The sequence below is a fragment of the Abramis brama genome (assembly GCF_963993115.1).
Source record: "Abramis brama genome assembly, chromosome: 20".
NCBI lineage: Eukaryota > Metazoa > Chordata > Actinopteri > Cypriniformes > Leuciscidae > Abramis > Abramis brama.
Window position 1 is genome coordinate 32,337,546 of NC_139982.1, and position 10,913 is coordinate 32,348,458.

A 10,913-nucleotide genomic window follows, 5' to 3' on the forward strand; every position below is an offset into this window, starting at 1 on the left:
CACAAAAATCATGGACATGATTCAAAAAGGTTAAATCGTCCTGTAAAAAATAGTCACTTGTGCTCCTCGAGGTCAAACATGAGCGCATTGGAAATTAATGAGATTAATTTCCTCTAGTGGAAGCGTTCGGTACTGCAGCCGAACACACTCTCACTGAAAGATCATTTATTGAGATATCAACCTCAACTTTGGAACACAACTTGTTTAGATTTATGGCTTTGATTTTCTTGCAGTTTTAGAGTAAAACATGATTTTCAAAATATATATTTCATATATAAATTGAAAATAGTATTTTTGAGCATTTTTCATAACAATACGTAAAATTATCTTATTTTTTTTAAGTTCACTTTTTAAAACTTTTTTCATTTCAGCAATAATCTGCCAAGTGTCGTCTTTGAAAATAAATCAAATTTAAGTTGTGCTCTAAAGCATTCAAGTTTACGACAGTTTAAGCTGGAAATTAAATTTTCAGGTCTATGCTCAAAAAGTGAATAAATGGATTATAAATACAGCGTAAATACAATTTAGTATAAAGAAAATTAAAAACATTATCAAACAAAAATATAGTAGGCTACATTCATTTCATTGAATTTTTTTTTTTTTTGATTGACACGCCAATAGCTCTATATTATGGCTGTTCTTTCCCATGTAATGAAAGTCAAAGGGGATTTTGTATGGAGACACCACACTTTTTTCTAAATAATATTTGACATATTTATACTACTTTTTCACAGTATAAATAGGGTCCTTGCACAAGGATGATCATATTCGGGGGTCTGTGTCCAACTAAAGGACTCGTGAATCGTTCTGAAATGACTGTAATTTCCACGGACGTCAGAACCACAGTGTCGGGTCTCAGGTCGCCTCCAGTGTTCGGGACAGGTTTGGCACAGGTGCCATATGTGCCCAGCGTGCTCCTCTCTGGACGTGGCGCTCGGCCAGCTTCGGGACTGAGGAATCCCAGCATGCACCGGCCTGATTCCAGCTGGCCTCTAAATGACCAATTTACTATCAGAGAGGAAAACCCACTGCGACAGATGCTATGACCTACGGGGAGCTGATATTACTGTTTCTGCTAGCTATTAACGCCCGCACTGTGATGATGTCAGGATGCGCTAGTGTTTTAGCACTTCAGAGGAATCCTATTGGCTGCAGATGTCACTCGTCATTTGAGTGACAGCACTAAACCCCGCCCCCATTCAGTGTCTTCAATTGTACTCAAGTCCATTTCAAACCTGAAAAAAATACAGAATGACACATGAAGTCAGACATTCAACTTGTATGTAGTTACTAGTTAATGATAAACATTCATTTTTTAGCAAGTAAATGCTTTAGTGAGTCGAAGTTCCTATATTATGATGACAAAAAAAACCTTGTTTAGGCAATGCCTTGTTTAGGCAATTAAAGGGATAGTTCACCCAAAAATGATATTTAAGCCATGATTTACTCACCCTCAAGCCGTCCGAGATGCATATGTCAATCTTTTTTCAGACGAACACATTTTCAGTTATTTTAGAAAATGTCTTAGATCTTTCAGTGGTTATAATGTGAAGCAATAGGGTCCACCTGCTTCAAGTTCGAAAATGTGCATGCATCCTTCACAAAAGTAATCCATCCGGCTCCAGGGGGATACACGAAAATAACTGGCTTCCGGTAGCGGTCGACGCGCGTTCACGGAGATGGATGCTGGCGTATGACATAGGACGTAGCGTAGGAAGCGTCGTGACGTAGAACGAACGTGACAGCGCAGCCAGAGAGCAGAGCAAAACAAAACTCTACGTTCGTTCTACGTCACGACGCTTCCTACGCTACGTCCTATGTCATACGCCAGCATCCATCTCCGTGAACGCGCGTCGACCGCTACCGGAAGCCAGTTATTTTAGTATATTTTTACGACAAAACCGCACGGATTACCCTCAGAAGGCCTTCGTTTATCCCCCTGGAGCCGGATGGATTACTTTTGTGAAGGATGCATGCACATTTTCGAACTTGAAGCAGGTGGACCCCATTGCTTCACATTATAACCACTGAAAGATCTAAGACATTTTCTAAAATAACTGAAAATGTGTTAGTCTGAAAAAAGATTGACATATGCATCTCGAACGGCTTGAGGGTGAGTAAATCATGGCTTAAATATCATTTTTGGGCGAACTATCCCTTTAAAACATGATAAATGATCCACTCTTTTGATAACCGTACACCAGCAAATTATAGTATTACGCATTATTTATTACATACAACCTGGTTATAGAGACCGTTTTGTTAAACAACAGCAAAAAAATTTCCATTTCATGTGCATTTACAAATGTTTCAGAGTGTATTCTCACATGGTTTGCTGGATTAGACCAGGGACCAGTTGCATAAACACAGCCATTATCTTAAAATTGTGTTTTAAGAACTAGCCTGGCCTGATTGTATTGTGTTTTCCAGAATATAAGTCGCGTTTTGTTCCTCATCTAAAACATGCTGCGACTTATATTCAAAGTGACTTACATAACTGAATTAGCATCAAGCACGCAGAACATTGTGACTGAATGAGAGAGGAATGCGAGACCAATTTTTTTTTGTATTGAACATTTCTTCAATGGTGTCCAATGTTGTTTTGCTTCCCAACATTCTTCAAAAATATCTTCTTTTGTGTTCTGCAGAAAACAACATGTGGAACAACATGAGGCGTAAATGACAGAACTTTCATTTTTGGGTCGACTGTTCCTTTAAAGATATGACCCGTCTTAAAGTCGCCCTGTGGTGAAAATCCAGCTTTTAATGTTGTTTATGTGTCTATGTGGTGTTTTTAATACGCTTTAAAGGACAATTCCAGTGAAAAATGAACCTAGGGGTAATTAACACATGGTTACCGAGTCGATTGTTCCCTGGGATGCGTTTTCATGAAAATCGAATGTAAAGAGTTTTATCTCTAAAAACAGATTAGCTTATAATGCTAGTATATGGGGCACAGAGTAAGTAAAAGTAAATCGCTAGTTAATGCCACTAACAAGGCTCAAAATAGCCTCACACTAACACGGTAGCATAATGAGGGTCCCTACATGCAAACCGAAGCATTGAGAACTTTGTAAGTGTACAGACAGTTTAATAAGAAGATACTTTATAAAGACAGTACATTACGCGTTTACAGGCAGGCGTCATCTTGGAAAACAGTCTCTACTAATCGAGTCACGAACGCCGCGTTACGTTATATTTCACAAACGTAATTCCTATCGACCAGCTCACTTAGCACGGCGTTCGTGACTCGATTAGTCGAGACTGTTTTCCAAGATGACGCCTGTCTGTAAACGCGTAATGTACTGCCTTTATAAAGTATTTTCTTATTAAACTGTCTGTACACTTACAAAGTTCTCAATGCTTCGGTTTGCATGTAGGGACCCTCATTATGCCACCGTGTTAGTGTGAGGCTATTTTGAGCCTTGTTAGTGGTATTAACTAGCGATTTACTTTTACTTACTCTGTGCCCCATATACTAGCGTTATAAGCTAATCTGTTTTTAGAGATAAAACTCTTTACATTCGATTTTCATGAAAACGCATCCCAGGGAACAATCGACTCGGTAACCATGTGTTAATTACCCCTAGGTTCATTTTTCACCGGAATTGTCCTTTAAGACAAACCATGTGTAAATTCATAAGTCAACTCCATTGCTGAGTATTTCCTCCTTAAAACTGCAGTGAACCAAAGACAGTCTCAAAAACACGCTTTGAAATCGCTGGTGTTTCTGACGTCACAAACTACCTTGTAACCAATCAGATCAACGTGTGATCGTCAACCAGTGGATCTCTGAGCTGAGTGAGTGAGTGGAGGCGGGGCTCATTTGCATATTCATAGAACCGCACATACTAAATGAGGCAAGGGTGTCGAGTTACATTCAAGATATTTTAAGATGTGAATAATTTTTTTTTAAGGAAAAAAAGTTTAAATATATAATTTCAGTGATCAAAGATGAGTTTTAAGGGATAAAATTATTGACTACAGGGGGACTTTAAAGGGAAAAGACGACTAACCTTCAGTACTAGTCTTATGCAACAAGCCTCAGCTCTTTTTTTCAACAGATGGAGTCAAAAATCGATTGATTGCACACAAGGATGATAGTTTCTCAGTCTTGCAACTTGTGTGAGAAACGTTCTTCAGTTTTTCTCGTAATAAACAGCAAGTGTGTGATTTCTTATCAGCTCCTGAAGTCCGTGCTAAAGTTATCTTCAGTCTGCAGCTGCTGTTGAGAAAAAACCGTCGTCGACTTTAATTTATTGATTTCTCTCCGCAAGTTTGTAATATCGCTGTTGGAGCGTTAACGGGCTTTAGCCGTGTAGCCGCTCATTAACGCGCTTCTCAAGGACGGTGTGATATTCTCCTGACTTTCCCTGCAGCACACTCGATAAAAATGGACAGTTTCTCTCTCTCTGGAACAGCTAATCGAACGGAAGGAGACTGGGAAATTAAGGCTCCTGGGTTTTCTCTGGAAAAACTTTGACTGGCTTCGTACGGGGATTTGCCGTGTCGCTCCTGTCGCATGTCTAGCGATGAAATTCCTATTTATAAGCTTCCCTTCGTCCTGAAACACCACAACTGACAGGATAACATTCCCAGTCGCGCCTCAGGAACCATCGTGATGGAAGTCTGACAGAGGAGGGTTTCCATCTCTGTCAGCACACGTCAGGAGTTTGAGTTTTCCCGACTGTGATCTCGAAAGGCCTGACATGACAGGCGATCTGCTGGAAACAGCCTCACCGAGCACGACTCAATTTAAGAGCTGAAGGTTTTCTGCCAGATCTCAAGTTCACGGTGCATATGAAGTCGACGTCTGGCTCTCGGAGAAGAATCAGACGAGCAACTACATTCACCACAGAATATACATCTCAATTTCAAATGATATCCTCACTAACCGTGTTTGCATGCACAGCATTGTCCGAAAAACATCTATATTCTGGTTTGAAAACAAAAAGCTCATGAAAAATATTATTTACTCTTCATGATGTTGTTCCAAACCAATGCTTTTCAGGGTTGCCAGGTCTGCATAACAAAACTAGCCCAATGACCACAAGTATCAAAACTCAAAATATGTCATTCCCATACCTAAAATATACATTTTAAAGTCACTATTACAAAAAAATGAGAAAACAACACTATATTGTAGGGGTGTCACAATATGTCACAATACAAAAGTGCAACAGTATGTATCGTGGATAGTATAATTCACCCAAAATAAAAATTACTGTGTGAGAAAAGATTCAAGTTTTCAGAGTTTTAGTATCAGTACTACATTAAACTACTATATATAATGTTGAATATAATGTATAATAATGCAATGGGGGAATATTTGTGTGTCCTGATAATGCTGAATGATGTTAGCAGTAAAAAGTGTCCGACATTATTATAAATATATCTAGTCAGTGACAGAGTGCAAGCATATTCGTCTAAAATAATTCTGTGTTTTCAGCTTCAGAATCATGAATATTGTTATTCTGGTGTCTCTATTGTTCATTGGGTTTCCAGCACCAAGTCCAAGACTATTCATTTACACACAGTGTAATATAAATTTAAGCATTTTAATCAACAATACATTTTTTGTTAGCCTTTTATCATATGTCTTGAGTATCGCAATAATATCGTATCGTGAGTTCAGATCGTGATATGTATCGAATCGTGACATGAGGGGATTATTACACCCCTAATATATTGTAGTGATCACAAAACCTAACATCTAGCACATTCATGATTGGTAGAATATAAAATAGTTCAATACAAGCATTTCAGTCACATATTAATGCACGGCCTACGTCAAATTAGTCAAATTTTATGGGAAATTTTGTTTATTTTCATACGAGATTCGTAACATTGTGAGCAGAATTTGTATTTATTTGTATCTTTTTTTATATAAAAATGTATTTTTCTGTTCCTTTTATTGTGAAAATCGTATTTTTACAATTAATCCAATATTAATAAGGATTTTGCTGTGCATATAAATGAAGTGATTAAATGAATCTTCATTTGTTGCATTAGCGCAATTTCCCACACATCACATGATTTCGTAACTGAAGAAAGCATTTAAGATGCACGTCTTTGTCGGCAAACACACAATTGGTTTTGCCACAATATATATAACTGGGCTTTCTTCATGAGAAACACATGCGAGCTTTTCCTAAAGGATATAGTGCACTATTCAGCTGTAGGTTATCAGGGGTTCATTTATGTCATTTTCCCCTCTATCTTTTGCTTTGCTAATACAGTAATGCTAATATTGCATGTCTGTCTGTGCACTGCAAATAAATCAATAGTTAATTTCTCTTCATAATCCCAAATCTTGAAAGTTAGGGGCGTACTTACAGTCAAGGATGGTGAGGAACAGACACACTGAGGTTTTATCATCCACAACAACAGCAAAAGTCAAGCGAGGTCCGGACTCCCGAACCAGGAGATTAGAATTGTGTTGTGTGGAGATTGAAAGCCGTACAAACGCAGCAATTTCAGGTTTACAGCTATTGTAAAGAAAAGATTGGGAATAATCATTTCAGAGCGCAACACTTTAAAAAAGGCATTCGACAAACATAAAAAAGAAATAATCGGATCTGTTATTAAGTGAAATATATTTTCAAAGAAACTTGAAGCGCTGAGAGTGGCCACATATGGAGCTGCATGCAGATTCTGAAAGCTTTCATAAATCACCTGTAGTGAAAGAATCCTTTATAACCCTTGTGTTTTGACCCGTAATGGTGCCTAATGGCTATTTACCCAATGTTCCTATAAATGGGTTTGATTGGCACTCTCTGCAGAACCGGATCGACACCGGATGCAGGCCGGCCCTTGGCGGTTGCTAAGCAACAAGGTCACAGTGGACCGCCAGCAGTCGCCACTTTTGAAGCGTCTCGATACGAGAAGAACCATTTCCACCGATAACATGCAACCTGTGAAATAACATGGTACCCGCGTGTCAAAAGAAGGTCGTTTATTGATAACAGGGTTTGATGTGGATGTTTACCATCCAAACATTTTAGGAGAATGAAAAAACACACCGGACGAACATGGTCAAAACAAGATTTCAAAACAACACAAGTATAAAAGACAAAGCAATCGGTGTTTGAGATGGCATTACTTTGGCTGAATCAATCCGATCAGATTTCCCAACACATGCATGTGAAGATATATTTGGTGGTACAGCAGTTTGGTGTTTAAATAACTGATAAATAATTCAACAGATAACGATTAGACACGAAGCAACGTCCCACGCGCAGGTTTGTTCATGAAGGCACAGCTTTAGGTGTTGTTCATTAAGTGTTTTCATGACCATCATGCCATGCGTTCACTGTGAGGACAGCATTTCATCCATGTAGGCACAGGCGAATCACATAAAAACACGTACAAAAAAATCAAACATCCAGCACCATAGACCCACGTCCTCGAGGGACGCTTTGAGGAACGTTTGAAAGTTTGAGTTCAGAAAGTTGGTGCCATGTGCAAGATCGCTGAAAAGATCAATAAAAAAAATAGAAATCTCATGGAAGAGTTTCAAAACTAGCCCATTAGTAGGGCTGCCCCCGACTTTCACAGTCGACTAGCAGTCGTTCATTTAATCGCACGTTTAATATTCATTTAATTACTTAAATATATACTGAGGAGAGTACTGAACCATAATGAGCCTTAAATATATATATATATATATATATAGGCGTAATGTATAGCATATTCAACGCTCAAGAGCACACATAAAGCTTGACGCAAAACACCGTAATGATTATGAATGTGTCGTAAAATAGCAATTTTAATTATTTATTAATAAAATAGTGTTTTCTGAGTCAGTTTTGATGCACCTTTCATACGGATTACATAAGCAAAGAGTATTTGTTTTTGATTTGAATTGGTTCGTTTTAGAGCTGCACGATTAATAAAAAAAAAAATTAAAAAATTAAAAACCCACACAATATCATTCCTAAATTACAACGATTCGCTAGTGTCTATTAAACCTTTCACAAAAGCACACTGAAAAATTCTAATCCGATATCTTCTATCTAGATATGAAACAGTCTTTTCAATCACGCAGTCTCATTATTTCCATGTAACAAATATTCAGATGATCACAGAAGTACTGGAATAAAAGTTCATAGTTCGGATATACACACACTATGGGAAGCGATCAAAATAGAGCAAATTACCTATCGAAAGTAACTTGGCGATTCAAATAAAGATAGTATCGATTACATCGTTACACCAGTAGGTGGCGACAAGTGACTGTTAAAAAATGTATTTGTCATTGAATCATTCATTCAAGAGATTCGTTCAAAAACGCAGATTCATCCAGTAACGAAACAAGTATTTATGAGCGAGTCATTCATTCAAAAAATCTTTTAGTAATTTTTAAATAGACTGATTTTGTTGAGAACGTCTAGTAAATTACATGTTAGTTTTCTCTTTAGGTGTCTGTTCAGAATCGTAGGAGAATCTTGATCTCTATTTGAAAGAAAAACGAAAAAAAAAACCCACGTAATTCTCAACTTATCCCGAATCGTGCAGGTCGATGGATGATATGAGGACGTTTGGATTTCCCTGTCGGGCATCCTGTGATTTCCACAAGGACCCGCCGTTAATGATCTATCCCTCATTACGTTTTTTTCTCCAACTAATAAAATGTTGGTAGTTTACACGACACACTTTTCAACTAAAAACGTAAAACTTTTTAAGCGTTTTGGCCGTTCGTTTACACGACAACAGAAGCCTGAAAACAACAAAAAACGCTAATCTCTGAAGACGATGGTGTCATGCTCATGCGTATTACCTGTTCAGTCTATAGTGTTTCATCGCCATCTACTGGCCTGGCAGCAGAATGCAGCGTTTTTAGTCTTTTTCCCATATCCGTGTGAATGGGGATCGCTTTGACAATGGTGTCGTCTGTACGCGGAAATCTCTCTGTTTTAAGCACATCGTTGTCGTGTAAACGTACCCTAAGCCTCTTCTCGTCGACTAGCGTTTCGTTGGCTATTAGGGTGCAGCCCTACCAATCAGCAACATACTTTGGAAGACACCACACAACATCAGTGAGTATTCCTAGAGTCGATCTGACCTTTGGCGGAGGTCACGGGGTCAGTTTTTTGACATCACCGGTGTCCTCGTGGGCTACACTGGGCTGCGTCTCCTGGGTCTCGCTTGAACACGGTGACATGGAGTTGTCCGATGACCCGAAGTGATGAGTGTCCACCAAGAGCAACATGGGCGTCCCGCTCCTCTTAAACGCCTCGGCTTCCTCCGGCGTGGCTCCCAGATCGGAGCGCTTGATGCGCTCGTAGCTCTTGTCCTGGTTCTCCGGGAACGTCTCGCCACCTTGGAACCGTCCGAACAGCCAGATGAAGAACCCGCAGAGCACGAAAGCCGCCAGACTCGGGATAAACGCCAGGCACTTCACGTCTAGACTGGACCCCACGTATCGGCTGTGAAGGAACATGTCCGCCTGGATGTACGTGCGGTTGGTGCGCGGGTCTATGTTAGCCGACCGCCATTCCCAGGTTAGCGTGCTCCGGTTGAAGTCCGACAGCGTCTCCGGGTCCTCCACGGTGTAGATCTTCTCTCCTGGACCCACGTATTGACCGTACTCATAGGGTTTATAGAAGATCTGGTTCTTCCACATGTTGAGGTCCAGGATGAGGACCAGGAAGATGATTCCGTAATTAAACCATTTTCCTGGGATAAGAAAATAGAGAAAATGGAACATCAGCGTGTTGGGAATTCATCCCAGTGTATTTGTGAGTGAGACGCACAGACTGTAAAAGAATATGGTCAGTGTGCGTGACGTCACCCGTAGTGTTTCTGAAGAGCGTTTTTAAAGCCCAAAGTGGGCGGAGCCGGCCGTCGCCATCTTGGCAGCGTCACTCCCGGATAAACGACAATGAGCAGTGAGGCGGATTAGCTGAGGTGACGTGACGCTAACAGACAGCAGACAAACGGCTAGCCGTGACATCAGCGGCAATCCACCTGTCACTCAAGTGGCCACGCCCTTAATTATGCAGAACTTTAAGGCTTAATATAATTTAAACGAATGAGTTATAAACCTCACAGTTTTCATGAAGGACAAAATTAGCTATACAGACCAAAACCACTTTTTGCACCAGACTGTAAACGTGAGTGTGTGTGTGTGTGTAAGTGTGAGAGTGTGTGTGTTTAAGTGTGTGTGTGTGTAAGTGTGAGAGTGTGTAAGTGTGAGTGTGTGTGTAAGTGTGAGAGTGTGTGTGTGTGAGTGTGTGTGTGTATAAGTGTGAGTGTGTATGTGTGTGTGTAAGTGTGAGAGTGAGTGTGTGTAAGTGTGAGAGTGTGTGTGTAAGTGTGAGTGTGTGTGTGTGTGTGCGTTTGTGTTTGTGAGTGTGTAAGTGTGTGTGTGTAAGTGTGAGAGTGTGTGTGTGTGCGTTTATGTGAGTGTGTGTGTGTGTGTAAGTGTGAGAGTGTGTGAGAGTGTGTAAGTGTGAGTGTGTGTGTAAGTGTGAGAGTGTGTGTGTGTGCGTTTGTGTGTGAGAGTAAGTGTGAGTGTGTGTGTGTGTGTGTGCGTTTGTGTGTGTGTGTAAGTGTGAGTGTGTGTGTGTGTATGTGTAAGTGTGAGAGTGTGTATGTGTGTGTGTGTTTGTGTGTAAGTGTGAGTGTGTGTGTGTGTGTGTGTGTGTGTGTGAGAGTGTGTGTGAGAAAGCGTGTGTGAGAGAGACCGTAAGGTTGCCGCTTGCTCAGACGGCCGCTTGAGAAAGTGAAATAACCGCATTTGATGGATTCTAGCGGCTGTCGTTGTTACAGTCGAATGCTAAATCTCAGCATAACAGAATAAGGTTAAAGAGTTTTCCGAGCGGTTGAGCAGGACTGCCGTCTCCCAACGCCTCGAGGGAGCGATCGTTACTCCATCAGGACTCGCAGCGTCAGATCTACTCACTCCATTA

The 10,913-nt window shown here is 40.2% G+C and overlaps 1 protein-coding gene across 2 annotated transcripts in view; it reads right to left on the bottom strand.

Moving 5' to 3' along the window:
- Positions 1–6,940: 6,940 nt before the first annotated feature.
- tmem117 (transmembrane protein 117) overlaps positions 6,941–10,913 on the bottom strand; it is a 56,055-nt gene continuing 52,082 nt past the window's right edge. For both annotated transcript variants that reach the window (XM_084094833.1, XM_084094834.1), the window contains one exon: positions 6,941–9,678. In XM_084094833.1, coding sequence (XP_083950959.1) covers positions 9,077–9,678 — 602 coding nt within the window. In that variant the 3' untranslated portion in view covers positions 6,941–9,076. The remainder of the gene's footprint in view (positions 9,679–10,913) is intronic.